The sequence below is a fragment of the Drosophila biarmipes genome, unplaced genomic scaffold (assembly GCF_025231255.1).
Source record: "Drosophila biarmipes strain raj3 unplaced genomic scaffold, RU_DBia_V1.1 ptg000004l, whole genome shotgun sequence".
In the NCBI taxonomy this organism is placed as follows: domain Eukaryota; kingdom Metazoa; phylum Arthropoda; class Insecta; order Diptera; family Drosophilidae; genus Drosophila; species Drosophila biarmipes.
Genome location: NW_026114526.1, coordinates 762,954 through 779,938, shown reverse-complemented (window position 1 = coordinate 779,938; position 16,985 = coordinate 762,954). Strand labels below are relative to the sequence as shown.

Below are 16,985 nucleotides of genomic sequence, written 5' to 3'. Positions count from 1 at the left end.
GCTGCCAGCAATGGCTAAAATCAACATCACTGAGCCTCACCAACTCCCCGGGCTATCGATTCTGCACGAAATAAACCATTGTATTATGCAGCAAATTGGCGATCTTGTGGGCCAAATCACCTATGGATCCGTCTTCAGCTGTTGGCGAAATCCGATTCGACGAGGCACAGCCGCAGGTTCGGTCAGGAACGGGGTTCCGGACCGTCAGCAGCGGCTGCTCAAACGTGCGGCACAAGCATCTTGGCCGAACGAGTTGCGACAACCATTTGCTACGATAGAAACATCGTCTGGCCGAAGTTAATTTCATTTATTGTTTATCTTTTGCAGAAACGTCTCTTTCCGCAGTGTTAAAAAAATTGAATTTATTTATTGTTAATTCTTTATAAGTAACTTTTATTTAACTCAACAAATATTCGCAATCTAATAAGCTTTGAGAGAGAGGTTTATAACTTAAGAGCCATAATTATAACTCTTAAATTAAGAGCCATAAAGAGAGCAAATCAACATTCTAGCCTATTTTCAACTTCGGAGAGCAGTTTTACTTTTTTTACATGGTAATAAGTTTAAAGTCATAGTAATTACAAATAAAACTTAATAAATAGTAGTGGAACAACAGCGAAGACATTTAAGTGTAAAATAATTATTTATAAGGGTCCAAAAAGGTTAACGGCTGGGTGGTTGTCGGCCGTATTACCCAAGAACTGGCCATATAGTTCTTTGTAGCGATCTAATGAAAGTCCTCCACGTTTCCGATCATCGTCCTAAATAACTGAAATATTCTCTTTTGATTTGTACTATAAATATATATCTTATATAACTTAAGTTCAGCAATGGTTCTAAAGCTTTGTTAATTGGTGTTATATCGTCAATTGCTACTCTAGTTATGCAGTTATAGCGGTATTCCTTTACTACAACTATTCCATCGCTGTCTGTGTCAAGCAACTTGAAATTTGATTCAATGAATGCTCCCACAGAGCAAAAGACTGTTTTGTCAGATTATTAGTGTAGTGCCAACTAGGCTTTTAGCACACACACACCTTTAAAGTGATCGTGGTATATTGTGCTCAGTAATCTCAGTATCTGATAGCTAAGGAACTCGATTAAATCATTTTTTGTTTTATTATTTACTGCCGGTTTAACAATATATCATACGTCGATTCCATACTATTCAGGAAATTACATTCGTTTTATTAACTGATTTTGTTCTCGGAAAGAAATTCTAATAGCGAATTTATTTGCACTGAGTATATTAACTGAAATGTAACATTTTCTTTAAAGCAATGCATATTTCAGGCTGCTTAGTCAAAGTCCAGCCGTATACGCTTTCAAATTTTGAACAGCTTTAACGCATGTTTTCAAAGGCCAACCTAAATTAAAAATTACAAACTACTTTTGTTATTACCAAATTAAAATCGCTTTCCAATGTATAAATAAATGTAAAGTATAATTGTAATGAAAGCAAGAATACTTAATACAAGAACATATGCATGTAAGTTATATGTCACATTATTTAGGAGCTCTTACCCATTTTAAAAAAACTTTGTGCCGAGAGCTAATATCCAAATAACTCTGACATACCCGATCCGTGGTCAGCTAATTCTGTCAACTACGCCTCCAAATCATTCCGACCCAGATCAGTTTCACTCAGTCCGCATCCAACGGATGCTGTACACATCCAAGCAGGTATTATTAACATCGGAGCCCCAGAGAGAACCCTGGAGACCGCTAACATAAACAAAAAGGTCCCCAAAACGTTCCCTAAAGTCCGCTATGTAAACACCAATTTCCGCACGAATTTAGATTTCAATTTACTTGGCGAATTGCAACATCCCATTTCCCGGCTCTCTTGAGTCATTCTCTTTATCAATTTTCGTAATAAATCTCTTAAGCCGAGGTTTGGTTATTGATCTTTAAACTTGAGGCAGGACAGTCCGTTTTTGAATGCCGAATCGGGCAGTGGAGTAAATCGAGTTAAAGTAATGAAGCAGTGAAAAATATAAGTTCGACCTATTGAAAATTTGTAATAGTTAATAAGTGATATAAAAATAAGTATACATTTTTTAGAAAATTTTCTAGAGAAAAATAATTGGCGCCCAACGTGGGGACGTGAAGTTAAAATCTAAAACAAAGCTTCAAAATAATTAATTAGTTAAAAATTAATTTAGCGCGGCTAAAAACCCGACACAACCGACGAAAATAATATGCTTGTGTTGATCAAAACTAAACGTTTGTGTTGATAAAAAAAAACTAAGGAATACATTTAATGAAATAATCCCCTTAAACCTCAATTTTTAAAATAGTGATCGTAACCAAAAATTGACTGACAGAAAGGTAATAAAATTATCATCGAAACATATAACCATCAGAATAAAAAATTTAATTCAAAAATCATTTTAAAATAAAAAATAATAAAAACTCATCGAAAGCATAAGCACAATAAAAGAAGATTAAAAACACAGGCTGAGGGGCAATCCCTCGCCAAAAATGAACATTGAACAAGAAGGAAGATACAAAGTTAAACGGTCTGTAAACGAAAAAAAAAGGACGACCCCGAGCAGGATCATCAACCAAAGAAGGACGACCCCCAACAGAATCAACAAACAACGTCTAAATGCGGAGACCGATTTGTGAGCGATATTATAACATACAAACCATCAGGCGGTAACCAACAATACAATGTTAAATGTGGAATATTTGATAAAACAAATTGTAAATTTTGAATTGAATTCATTAAAAGAGGAGATCGTAAACCTAAGATCACAGTTTTCTGACAGAATAAAAACGGTGGACGATTATGAGATAGAGATGATAGGTTCAAATAATAAGTGCGACACATCTTATGAGATTTTAGATAATCAAATCTGTTAAAGAATCTAAAGTTGAAGAAGATAATCGGTGCCATAATGGCCAGACTTGAATTTGTCTTTAGCGATTATTTCATTCATATTATTGAACAGGAATTAAGTGTATTAATCAGAGAAAAATATCCATTATGAATTATTTTAGTACAGGTAACAGAAAATTACCTCTACTAATTTATAAAACTATTATGACCTATGGTAGAAACAATACAATCACAGCGGAAATTAATAAAAAAAAAACGTAGGAACACAAGTTTAAGAGTTTTTATTATTATACACTATTTTCTCCATGAATCTACGTGATTTACAAAATGCAATGGTCATAGTTCAGGAATTACAAACAACAACATGAGGGGTCATTACGCAAATAAACAGAACAAAAATCCTTCTGCTTTTTATAATCAGAATAAAAGCAGAAGCAGGGAAGATTTAATCATAAGAACTATTGTTGCGGTGCGATCGTCACTATATTATAAATATAAAGTATCCCCAGCTTAGGCAGTGCTTTAAGTTCTGAGCTAATAAATGTTTCGATTTTTGTTGACTAATAACTTTAAAGTGTATCATTTAACAACAATTTTTTCGGCTATCCACTTTAAAATATTACCCGAAATCTTTACAACAGTTTTCGAAAATCAGAAAAAATGAAAACTTTTTTTTATGCTTTGCTATTTGTTTATTGAATCTTCTCCCTTTGGGTACAAACAATAAGTGCATAAAATCCTAAACTAATTAATCTAATAGTCATATGACTGATATTTTGCTTAATGGGACCCGAAAGTTATTGCTGGCTTGGCAGGTCCTTGCGTTGCAGACGGAATCGGCTGGAAATAAAAGTCAAGGCTCTTGCGAGGCGATTGGGGTGCACAGAGAGTTCTTCATTGTAAGAAGCTTTTTGTTTGTAGGAATGCCTAAGTCCCTGTGTATGGTGCCCCAGTGATAGATCGCAGGATTTCGATTAAACGTGCTGTATAATGTCTATGTTGCTGCTGCTGGCGGTCCCTCATAGACGGGAGCCATATGTCCAGATGGGCGTGAGAGTGAAATTGTAGAGCAAGACCTTGTAGTCCAGGCGCAGGGGCGAACGAGCGTTAAGAATCCAGTGAAAGTTTCTGGCTTTTAGTTTTAGAAGTGCTTTCTGCGTTCGATGTGTCTTCTCCTGGTTAGTCGCCTGACAAGATGGACGCCGAGATATTATTCAATGATAGTGGAGGGCATGTTTGCCTGTTGAGAGTAAACGTTACGTGTTTACGTTTTTGTTCATTTCTTGTAATCCGTCAATCAGATAGTCACCTCCCTACTATGAGGAGGTGGTTTGCTAGCTGTGTTGTGGCTCGTCCTGGACACCTCGAGCGACTTAAAATAGCGGTGTCGTCAGCGAACGTAGATATTGTTAGCTGCTTTTTCGTGGGAATATCGGTTGTGTCTAAGAGGAACATAGTAGGCCCTTGCGCGCTACCTTGCAGGACTTCATCATTGATAATGTAGTCGTCGATTGTGTTTGCGTTGCACCTTACAGCTAAAATTCTATTGTACAGAACAACTCAAGAAGCTTGTTAGTGTAATCAGGCATGCATTGCAGCGCAATATTCCTGATGCTCAAAGGCTGTGCGTATATCTGATGTTATTCTGTTAACTTGTTTTGACGAAAGCCAAATTGATGAGCAGGAATAACATTGTGTGCTCCTAGATATGGTATTATGCGAGTTAGAAAGCATTTCTCGAACAATTTAGAGAGACAAGATTATAAACTAATTGGTCTGTAGGATGACGAAATTGTGTGGAGTTTTCTGAGTTTCGGTATCATATTGATAATAGATTTGTAAAATTTTTTCGGATAGTAGCCGAGAGTTATGATCCCATTAAAGAGCTTACAAAAAGAACCTTAATAGGAGAGTTAGGAAGTTCAATTTACACTTCGGCTTAAACAATGGTGGTAGGAAAATAGATTCAGATTCGATTTGTGGTAGGACAATTGAACCAGTTGCAGGGTTCTGAGATGTGAAGCCAACGTTTCGGCTCTATCTTCGTCTCTGCGGACCAAGCTGCCAGATGAATTTCTTATCGGAGTGTCTGTTTCGATTTGAAAGCTGAGATTCGCGTGATCCCTCCACATAAAATGATCGATTAATTGTGCGAGTTGCTTCCTTACGACAATGTTTTGATGACGGCGATCTGTTGGTTCGCCAGGTACGCCGCAGGCACTTTTTTTTTAGGACTAGCCGTTCAATTTGCAGATAAGATTTGGTTTGCACGTCCCTTGCTTGAGGTGTTTAGATTGTGGCTCCCTCCACGAACACTTCTTCAAGAGGGTCGGTAGAGCAGTCCATGTCAGCATGGATGTTGAAGTGAAGGTTTAACTTTTTGTCACATTTGTTGTTCGGTTTTATGAATAAATTGTATAATTTGGAATTCTTTTGGGAGTCACGAGGCGTGTTTTTGAAATTATAGCCCCCTGCAGCTATAAAGCGATCTCCAAGCAAGTTTTAGAAGTATATGAATTGAATTCAGAAATTGTAAGGCGAGGCGGGCAGTAGACAGCCGATATGGTTATGTTTCCGTTGCCTGACAGCACTTTGATAGACGTGGCTTGCAAATAATTAGTTGCAAAGTGGTGCTTGATGTGTTCGCTGATTAGGATGCCCGTTCCGCCGTAGGCTTTACCATCTGGATATTCTGTGCGGTGGAAAGTAGAGCGTCTTATTTGAAATTGTATTTGTTTGTGAGGTGCGTCTCTACCAGTAACATAATGTCGATATGATTATCAATCAGGAACTGTGTTACTTCATGGTTGTGCTGTGGAACGCCAAAGGCGTTGTTATTCGTATATTTGCCATCTGTTACTTGGACTACTTAGCTGCAAGTAGCTGTAACACCACGTTCTTGTTTTAAACCAGTTTTTGAATGAATGAGATGAAATACTTTGTTGCATGGTGACCATCATAGATTTCAGAGTGCTTTGTGACTGTACTTGGATCTGCTGATCGTTTCATAGATGGGACTGGAGTGAGTTTTCTGTCCCTATTCGAAGGGCATCGGCGTACGAGAAGCCCTTCTGGGTACTTAGTAGACCAAATGAGGAGCTATACTTCAGGCGCCGTACGCCAGTAAGTGTACGCATATTTGGTAATCTGATGACGCGTTGCTGTCACTTTTCGCATGCGGTCCTTCATCTTCTTGTAGATCTGACAGTTAACGCATTTTTCCCTCTTCGGGTCTTTTTTGTTGACAGGGCATTTAGCCGCATTGTGGAAATCTCCAAAAGCTACACAGACTGTTTGAAATGAACAGTTTGCCCTGGTGTGTCCATACTCCTGACAACCAGTGCATTGCACTGGACCGTTCCTTTTATGTGGCTCTTTCGCGTTAATTCTTTGGTGCCGCCAGGGGATACATAGTCAAATTTGTTGTTCGGTTTTATGAATGAATTGTATAATTTGGAATTCTTTTGGGAGTCACAAGGCGTGATCCCCAGTGCGTGTTTTTGAAATTATAGCCCCCTGCAGCTATAAAGCGATCTTCAAGCAAGTTTTAGAAGTATATGAATTGAATTCAGAAATTGTAAGGCGAGGCCGGCAGTAGACAGCCGATATGGTTATGTTTCCGTTGCCTGACAGCACTTTGATAGACGTGGCTTGCAAATAATTAGTTGCAAAGTGGTGCTTAATGTGTTCGCTGACTAGGATGCCCGTTCCGCCGTAGGCTTTACCATCTGGATATTCTGTGCGGTAGAAAGTAGAGCGTCTTATTAGAAAGTTGTATTTGTTTTTGAGGTGCGTCTCTACCAGTAACATAATGTCGATATGATTATCAATCAGGAACTGTGTTACTTCATGGTTGTGCTGTGGAACGCCAAAGGCGTTGTTATTCGTATATTTGCCATCTGTTACTTGGACTACTTAGCTGCATGTAGCTGTAACACCACGTTTTGGTTTTAAACCAGTTTTTGAATGAATGAGATGAAATATTTTGTTGCATGGTGACCATCATAGATTTCAGAGTGCTTTGTGACTGTACTTGGATCTGCTGATCGTTTCATAGATGGGACTGGAGTGAGTTTTCTGTCCCTGTTCGAAGGGCATCCACATACGAGAAGCCCTTCTGGGTTATTAGTAGACCAAATGAGGAGCTATGTACGCATATTTGGTAATCTGATGACGCGTTGCTGTCACTTTTCGCATGCGGTCCTTCATCTTCTTGTAGATCGGACAGCCTCTGTAGTTTGCCGTGTGGTTTTGTTTGTCTTTTTTGTTGACAGGGCATTTAGCCGCATTGTAGAAATCTCCAAAAGCTACACAGACTGTTTGAAATGAACAGTTTGCCCTGGTGTGTCCATACTCCTGACAACCAGTGCATTGCATTGGACCGTTCCTTTTATGTGGCTTCAGTTTTCTACAAGACTCTGCTGTCTGGCTCCTGCTCGACCCTGAAGAGTGGTTGCTGCTCTTTTCTCCTGTTTATTATGTTACTGGCGTTCTTTGCAGAAAACCCTTTTTTCTTGAGAGAATCGATAACTTCCTTGGCAGTTTCGTCGGGCTCGATTCCTTTTAGTACCACTTGCAGGTCCTTGCTGCTCTTTAGTTGGTACGTGTATTAGCTTTTCCTAGCTTCCTTCATGTATTTTGATACAGCTCCGAAATGTTCTTCGGATTTGGTCTGAAGCTTGGTTTCATGGCTATCCCCCTTTGTGATCGGAACAACCGGAAAGTTTCCGTTGCCCGTTCAGCGCAGGGCGTTCGAGATTTTCTGCCTTATGTAAATTGGTAGTGGCTTAGGGTTCGGTTGAGTCTCTTCAGATTCATTTTCTGCTAGAAACGCAAATATATTGCTGTTGCATCTCTTGGGTAATTTATTTTTTATTTGGATACGGTTTATTTTTGAGTTGTTACCAACCCCGCTGGAGTCGGAGTAGGGGTAGCAGTAAGTAAGCATAGTGAGCAAGGTCGTGCTCATTGGCTATCGACCGACGGTAGGGCTGTTTTTTGCACTTCGTTGGGGGTAATTGACCGCGCTTGATCAGAGCTTATGTGCGAACGTCGTTTTGACTCATTGTAATGGAGGTTTATTTAGTAAGAGTTTTATGTTTTATGATATATAATAATTAAATAATTATTTAATATAAGCATAATTCAAATTACATCGCATCTTTTCGCGTTATTGTAGATTTATTGAACCAGTCACTGCACTTTTATGATTTTATTGGATACTTTTTTCCGAAGCACAATGGCAATGACAATCCATGCGATGACAGTTGAGTGCTTAATTTAATTTAATTGAATAAAAAATCGTTTGCCTATAATTTTTAACGGTGGTGTTTAAGCAAATCATGTTAGGAAAGGAAAACACATTTCAAAATACCTTTCTAATAAAATGCTGCCTTGGTATTGACAAGTTGCTGGTGTACACAATTTTGCTATTTACAGCACGTAAACAAAGATAGCGCTTACATAAGTTATCAGGTAGGAGACAAAGTTTGGTTAAAAACAAATAAGTTATGATTTTGTTCCGAGGAAACCGGTGATAGGGCGCTGAGGATCAATCAGTCAGTTCCTCCTGACTGTACTGAGTTTCCAACAAAACACATGGATCTAGTAATACTCTCCGACGTCGAGAAAAATCGTATACTATTGACCACAATAAATATACCGCATTAAAAAGTAATAGAAGGGACTTACGATTTTGAAGACTGGGAACAAATAAATTTCAGACAACTGCATTCAATACAGGCTGAAATCAGATAGAATACATAACAGAATACAAAGAATCTATCACAATTAAACCTTCTTGCCCAGAAAGTAACATATATACTGAAGACACACGAACTGCGACAAAGCCGTAGGAACAACCTTCTTCAAAATTTGGTAAAATAAACGTGAGCTTAACAGCGGATGACCGGTGCTCTTGATCACTGCGACATTAGCCAGTCATCTTAAGATCATCAAAGACGCTGCTGTAAACATAACAAGTGACAGTAAGTGACCAAATAAGCTTGAATTGTACCCCACATATACATCAATCACCATGGGGTTAAGAAAACACTGGCTGCCAGCAATGGCTAAAATCAACATCACTGAGCCTCACCAACTCCCCGGGCTATCGATTCTGCACGAAATAAACCATTGTATTATGCAGCAAATTGGCGATCTTGTGGGCCAAATCACCTATGGATCCGTCTTCAGCTGTTGGCGAAATCCGATTCGACGAGGCACAGCCGCAGGTTCGGTCAGGAACGGGGTTCCGGACCGTCAGCAGCGGCTGCTCAAACGTGCGGCACAAGCATCTTGGCCGAACGAGTTGCGACAACCATTTGCTACGATAGAAACATCGTCTGGCCGAAGTTAATTTCATTTATTGTTTATCTTTTGCAGAAACGTCTCTTTCCGCAGTGTTAAAAAAATTGAATTTATTTATTGTTAATTCTTTATAAGTAACTTTTATTTAACTCAACAAATATTCGCAATCTAATAAGCTTTGAGAGAGAGGTTTATAACTTAAGAGCCATAATTATAACTCTTAAATTAAGAGCCATAAAGAGAGCAAATCAACATTCTAGCCTATTTTCAACTTCGGAGAGCAGTTTTACTTTTTTTACATGGTAATAAGTTTAAAGTCATAGTAATTACAAATAAAACTTAATAAATAGTAGTGGAACAACAGCGAAGACATTTAAGTGTAAAATAATTATTTATAAGGGTCCAAAAAGGTTAACGGCTGGGTGGTTGTCGGCCGTATTACCCAAGAACTGGCCATATAGTTCTTTGTAGCGATCTAATGAAAGTCCTCCACGTTTCCGATCATCGTCCTAAATAACTGAAATATTCTCTTTTGATTTGTACTATAAATATATATCTTATTTAACTTAAGTTCAGCAATGGTTCTAAAGCTTTGTTAATTGGTGTTATATCGTCAATTGCTACTCTAGTTATGCAGTTATAGCGGTATTCCTTTACTACAACTATTCCATCGCTGTCTATGTCAAGCAACTTGAAATTTGATTCAATGAATGCTCCCACAGAGCAAAAGACTGTTTTGTCAGATTATTAGTGTAGTGCCAACTAGGCTTTTAGCACACACACACCTTTAAAGTGATCGTGGTATATTTTGCTCAGTAATCTCAGTATCTGATAGCTAAGGAACTCGATTAAATCATTTTTTGTTTTATTATTTACTGCCGGTTTAACAATATATCATACGTCGATTCCATACTATTCAGGAAATTACATTCGTTTTATTAACTGATTTTGTTCTCGGAAAGAAATTCTAATAGCGAATTTATTTGCACTGAGTATATTAACTGAAATGTAACATTTTCTTTAAAGCAATGCATATTTCAGGCTGCTTAGTCAAAGTCCAGCCGTATACGCTTTCAAATTTTGAACAGCTTTAACGCATGTTTTCAAAGGCCAACCTAAATTAAAAATTACAAACTACTTTTGTTATTACCAAATTAAAATCGCTTTCCAATGTATAAATAAATGTAAAGTATAATTGTAATGAAAGCAAGAATACTTAATACAAGAACATATGCATGTAAGTTATATGTCACATTATTTAGGAGCTCTTACCCATTTTAAAAAAACTTTGTGCCGAGAGCTAATATCCAAATAACTCTGACATACCCGATCCGTGGTCAGCTAATTCTGTCAACTACGCCTCCAAATCATTCCGACCCAGATCAGTTTCACTCAGTCCGCATCCAACGGATGCTGTACACATCCAAGCAGGTATTATTAACATCGGAGCCCCAGAGAGAACCCTGGAGACCGCTAACATAAACAAAAAGGTCCCCAAAGCGTTCCCTAAAGTCCGCTATGTAAACACCAATTTCCGCCCGAATTTAGATTTCAATTTACTTGGCGAATTGCAACATCCCATTTCCCGGCTCTCTTGAGTCATTCTCTTTATCAATTTTCGTAATAAATCTCTTAAGCCGAGGTTTGGTTATTGATCTTTAAACTTGAGGCAGGACAGTCCGTTTTTGAATGCCGAATCGGGCAGTGGAGTAAATCGAGTTAAAGTAATGAAGCAGTGAAAAAGATAAGTTCGACCTATTGAAAATTTGTAATAGTTAATAAGTGATATAAAAATAAGTATACATTTTTTATAAAATTTACTAGAGAAAACTAATTGGCGCCCAACGTGGGGACGTGCAGTTAAAATCTAAAACAGAGCTTCAAAATAATTAATTAGTTAAAAATTAATTTAGCGCGGCTAAAAACCCGACACAACCGACGAAAATAATATGCTTGTGTTGATCAAAATTAAACGTTTGTGTTGATCAAAAAAACTAAGGAATACATTTAATGAAATAATCCCCTTAAACCTCAATTTTCAAAATAGTGATCGTAACCAAAAATTGACTGACAGAAATAAAAATATCATCGAAACATATAACCATCAGAAAAAAAATTTAATTCAAAAAACATTTTAAAATAAAAATTAATAAAAAATCATCGAAACCATAAGCACGAAAAAAGAAGATTAAAAACACAGGCTGAGGGGCAATCCCTCGCCAAAATGAACATTGAACAAGAAGGAAGATACAAAGTTAAACGGTCTGTAAACGAAAAAAAAGGACGACCCCGAGCAGGATCATCAACCAAAGAAGGACAACCCCCAACAGAATCAACAAACAACGTATAAATACGGAGACCGATTTGTAAGCGATATTATAACATACAAACCATCAGGCGGTAACCAACAAAACAATGTTAAATGTGGAATATTTGATAAAACAAATTGTAGTTTTCTGACAGAATAAAAACGGTGGACGATTATGAGATAGAGATGATAGGTTCAAATAATAAGTGCGACACATCTTATGAGATTTTAGATAATCAAATCTGTTAGGGAATATAAAGTTGAAGAAGATAAATAAGTATTAAAATGTAAATCTAAAACTATGTAACCTGGAGGGAATCAGATGAAATATCCATGGGACAATTCTGCCTTATCTTTATTAGGAAGAAAAATAACGGGAATTGAAAACGATGCCCTAGCCCATAATGGTACGGTGTTATATTTCGATGCCTTAATGGCCAGACTTGAATTTGTCTTTAGCGTATTTAAGTGTATTAATCAGAGAAAAATATCCATTATGTATTATTTAAGTACAGTTAACAGAAAATTACCTCTACTAATTTATAAAACTATTATGACCTATGGTAGAAACAATACAATCACATCGGAAATTAATAAAAAAAAAACGTAGGAAGACAAGTTTAAGAGTTTTTATTATTATACACTATTTTCTCCATGAATCTACGTGATTTACAAAATGCAATGGTCATAGTTCAGGAATTACACACAACAACATGAGGGGTCATTACGCAAATAAACAGAACAAAAATCCTTCTGCTTTTTATAATCAGAATAAAAGCAGAAGCAGGGTAGATTTAATAATAAGAACTTTTGTTGCGGTGCGATCGTCACTATATTATAAATATAAAGTATCCCCAGCTCAGGCAGTGCTTTAAGTTCTGAGCTAATAAATGTTTCGATTTTTGTTGACTAATAACTTTAAAGTGTATCATTTAACAACAATTTTTTCGGCTATCCACTTTAAAATATTACCCGAAATCTTTACAACAGTTTTCGAAAATCAGAAAAAATGAAAACTTTTTTTTATGCTTTGCTATTTGTTTATTGAATCTTCTCCCTTTGGGTACAAACAATAAGTGCATAAAATCCTAAACTAATTAATCTAATAGTCATATGACTGATATTTTGCTTAATGGGACCCGAAAGTTATTGCTGGCTTGGCAGGTCCTTGCGTTGCAGACGGGATCGGCTGGAAATAAAAGTCAAGGCTCTTGCGAGGCGATTGGGGTGCACAGAGAGTTCTTCATTGTAGGAAGCTTTTTGTTTGGCTATTTCATCTTTCACGGTAGGAATGCCTAGGTCCCTGTGGATGTTTTGCTCGCGAATGTTTGCCTGTTGAGAGTAAACGTTATGTGTTTACGTTTTTGTTCATTTCTTGTAATCCGTCGATCAGATAGTCACCTCTCTACTATGAGGAGGTGGTTTGCTAGCTGTGTTGTGGCTCGTCCTGGACACCTCGAGCGACTTAAAATAGCGGTGTCGTTAGCAAACGTAGATATTATTAGCTGCTTGTTCGTGGGAATATCCGCTGTGTGTAAGAGGAACATAGTAGGCCCTTGCGCGCTACCTTGCGGGACTTCATCATTGATGATGTAGTCGTAGAGTGTTGTTGCGTTGCACCTTACAGCTAAGATTCTATTATACAGAACAACTCAAGAAGCTTGTTAGTGTAATCAGGCATGCATTGCAGCGCAATATTCCTGATGCTCAAAGGCTGTGCGTATTTCTGATGTTATTCTTTTAACTTGTTTTTGACGAAAGCCAAATTGATGAGCAGATATAGTATTATGCGAGCAAGAAAGCATTTCTCGAACAATTTAGAGAGACAAGATTATAAACTAATTGGTCTGTAGGATGACGAAATTGTGTGGAGTTTTCTGAGTTTCGGTATCATATTGATAATAGATTTGTAAAATTTTTTCGGATAGTAGCCGAGAGTTATGATCCCATTAAAGAGCTTACAAAAATAACCTTAATAGGAGAGTTAGGAAGTTCAATTTACACTTCGGCTTAAACAATGGTGGTAGGAAAATAGATTCAGATTCGATTTGTGGTAGGACAATTGAACCAGTGGCAGGGTTCTGAGATGTGAAGCCAACGTTTCGGCTCTATCTTCGTCTCTGCGGACCAAGCTGCCAGATGAATTTCTTATCGGAGTGACTGTTTTGATTTGAAAGCTGAGATTCGCGTGATCCCTCCACATAAAATGATTGGTACCGGTTGGCGAATGCTTTTTAATGTACCGCAGCTATGCATTTTCTGTTTCTTGCTTTAGAGCTCGATTAATTGTGCGAGTTGCTTCCTTACGACAATGTTTTGATGACGGCGATCTGTTGGTTCGCCAGGTACGCCGCAGGGACTTTTTTTTCGGACTAGCCGTTCAATTTGCAGATAAGTTTTGGTTTGCACGTCCCTTGCTTGAGGTGTTTAGATTGTGGCTCCCTCCACGAACACTTCTTCAAGAGGGTCGGTAGAGCAGTCCATGTCAGCTTCGATGTTGAAGTGAAGGTTTAACTTTTTGTATGAGCTTACAAACTTTATATATATAACCAATTGGTTCTGTGTGCTTATTATTTTGCGGGGAATGGTTTATGTCACCGCAAAGTCTATTAGGTCTGGAATTTTCAGGGGGTCTGTTGGCCTGTATGTGGGGCCGCCAGGGGAGACATAGTCAAATTTTGTTGTTCGGTTTATGAATGAATTGTATAATATGGAATTCTTTTGGGAGTCACAAGGCGTGATCCCCAGTGCGTGTTTTTGAAATTATAGCCCCCTGCAGCTATAAAGCGATCTCCAAGCAAGTTTTAGAAGTATATGAATTGAATTCAGAAATTTAAGGCGAAGCGGGCAGTAGATAGCCGATATGGTTATGTTTCCGTTGCCTGACAGCACTTTGATAGACGTGGCTTGCAAATAATTAGTTGCAAAGTGGTGCTTGATGTGTTCGCTGATTAGGATGCCCGTTCCGCCGTAGGCTTTACCATCTGGATATTCTGTGCGGTGGAAAGAAGAGCGTCTTATTTGAAATTGTATTTGTTTGTGAGGTGCGTCTCTACCAGTAACATAATGTCGATATGATTATCAATCAGGAACTGTGTTACTTCATGGTTGTGCTGTGGAACGCCAAAGGCGTTGTTATTCGTATATTTGCCATCTGTTACTTGGACTACTTATCTGCAAGTAGCTGTAACACCACGTTCTGGTTTTAAACCAGTTTTTGAATAAATGAGATGAAATACTTTGTTGCATGGTGACCATCATAGATTTCAGAGTGCTTTGTGACTGTACTTGGATCTGCTGATCGTTTCATAGATGGGATTGGAGTGAGTTCTCTGTCCCTGTTCGAAGGGCATCGGCGTACGAGAAACCCTTCTGGGTATTTAGTAGACCAAATGAGGAGCTATGTACGCATATTTGGTAATCTGATGACGCGTTGCTATCACTTTTCGCATGCGGTCCTTCATCTTCTTGTAGATCGGACAGCCTCTGTAGTTTGCCGTGTGGTTACCTTGACAGTTAACGCATTTTTCCCTCTTCGGGTCTGTTTTGTTGACAAGGCATTTAGCCGCATTGTGGAAATCTCCAAAAGCTACACAGACTGTTTGAAATGAACAGTTTGCCCTGGTGTGTCCATACTCCTGACAACCAGTGCATTGCATTGGACCGTTCCTTTTATGTGGCTTCAGTTTTCTACAAGACTCTGCTGTCTGGCTCCTGCTCGACCCTGAAGAGTGGTTGCTGCTCTTTTCTCCTGTTTATTATGTTACTGGCGTTCTTTGCAGAAAACCCTTTTTTCTTGAGAGAATCGATAACTTCCTTGGCAGTTTCGTCGGGCTCGATTCCTTTTAGTACCACTTGCAGGTCCTTGCTGCTCTTTAGTTGGTACGTGTATTAGCTTTTCCTAGCTTCCTTCATGTATTTTGATACAGCTCCGAAATGTTCTTCGGATTTGGTCTGAAGCTTGGTTTCATGGCTATCCCCCTTTGTGATCGGAACAACCGGAAAGTTTCCGTTGCCCGTTCAGCGCAGGGCGTTCGAGATTTTCTGCCTTATGTAAATTGGTAGTGGCTTAGGGTTCGGTTGAGTCTCTTGGGCCTGTTCAGATTCAAATATATTGCTGTTGCATCTCCTGGGTAATTTATTTTTTATTTGGACACGGTTTATTTTTGAGTTGTTACCAACCCCGCTGGAGTCGGAGTAGGGGTAGCCGTAAGTAAGCATAGTGAGCAAGGTCGTGCTCATTGGCTATCGACCGACAGTAGGGCTGCTTTTTGCACTTCGTTGGGGGTAATTGACCGCGCTTGATCAGAGCTTATGTGCGAACGTCGTTTTGACTCATTGTAATGGAGGTTTATTTAGTAAGAGTTTTATGTTTTATGATATATAATAATTAAATAATTATTTAATATAAGCATAATTCAAATTTCATCGCATCTTTTCGCGTTATTGTAGATTTATTGAACCAGTCACTGCACTTTTATGATTTTATTGGATACTTTTTTCCGAAGCACAATGGCAATGACAATACATGCGATGACAGTTGAGTGCTTAATTTAATTTAATTGAATAAAAAATCGTTTGCCTATAATTTTTAACGGTGGTGTTTAAGCAAATCAGGTTAGGAAAGGAAAACACATTTCAAAATACCTTTCTAATAAAATGCTGCCTTGGTATTGACAAGTTGCTGGTGTACACAATTTTGCTATTTACAGCACGTAAACAAAGATAGCGCTTACATAAGTTATCAGGTAGGAGACAAAGTTTGGTTAAAAGCAAATAAGTTATGATTTTGTTCCGAGGAAACCGGTGATGGGGCGCTGAGGATCAATCAGTCAGTTCCTCCTGACTGTACTGAGTTTCCAACAAAACACATGAAACTAGTAATACTCTCCGACGTCGAGAAAAATCGTATACTATTGACCACAATAAATATACCGCATTAAAAAGTAATAGAAGGGACTTACGATTTTGAAGACTGGGAACAAATAAATTTCAGACAACTGCATTCAATACAGGCTGAAATCAGATAGAATACATAACCTTCTTGCCCAGAAAGTAACATATATACTGAGGACACACGAACTGCGACAGAGCCGTAGGAACAACCTTCTTCAAAATTTGGTAAAATATACGTGAGCTTAACAGTGGATGACCGTTGCTCTTGATCACTGCGACATTAGCCAGCCATCTTAAGATCATCAAAGACGCTGCTGTAAACATAACAAGTGACAGTACTAATCAAAACATTGTCGGCACTTCCTTATAACCTTTGATGACCAAATAAGCTTGAATTGTACCCCACATATACATCAATCACCATGGGGTTAAGAAAACACTGGCTGCCAGCAATGGCTAAAATCAACATCACTGAGCCTCACCAACTCCCCGGGCTATCGATTCTGCACGAAATAAACCATTGTATTATGCAGCAAATTGGCGATCTTGTGGGCCAAATCACCTATGGATCCGTCTTCAGCTGTTGGCGAAATCCGATTCGACGAGGCGCAGCGGCAAGTTCGGTCA

At 38.3% G+C, this 16,985-nt stretch overlaps 1 protein-coding gene across 6 annotated transcripts in view; it reads right to left on the bottom strand.

Moving 5' to 3' along the window:
• Positions 1 to 610: 610 nt before the first annotated feature.
• The window catches only part of LOC108027594 (sarcoplasmic calcium-binding protein, alpha chain), a 169,918-nt gene continuing 153,543 nt past the window's right edge, over positions 611 to 16,985 (bottom strand). For 2 of the 6 annotated variants that reach the window (XM_050889578.1, XM_050889577.1), the window contains exon 6: positions 611 to 761. In XM_050889578.1, coding sequence (XP_050745535.1) covers positions 645 to 761 — 117 coding nt within the window. In that variant the 3' untranslated portion in view covers positions 611 to 644. Of the gene's footprint in view, positions 762 to 9,496; positions 9,664 to 16,985 lie in introns of those variants that run through there. The other 4 variants (XR_007764823.1, XM_050889570.1, XM_050889576.1 and 1 more) reach the window with 4 other exon arrangements.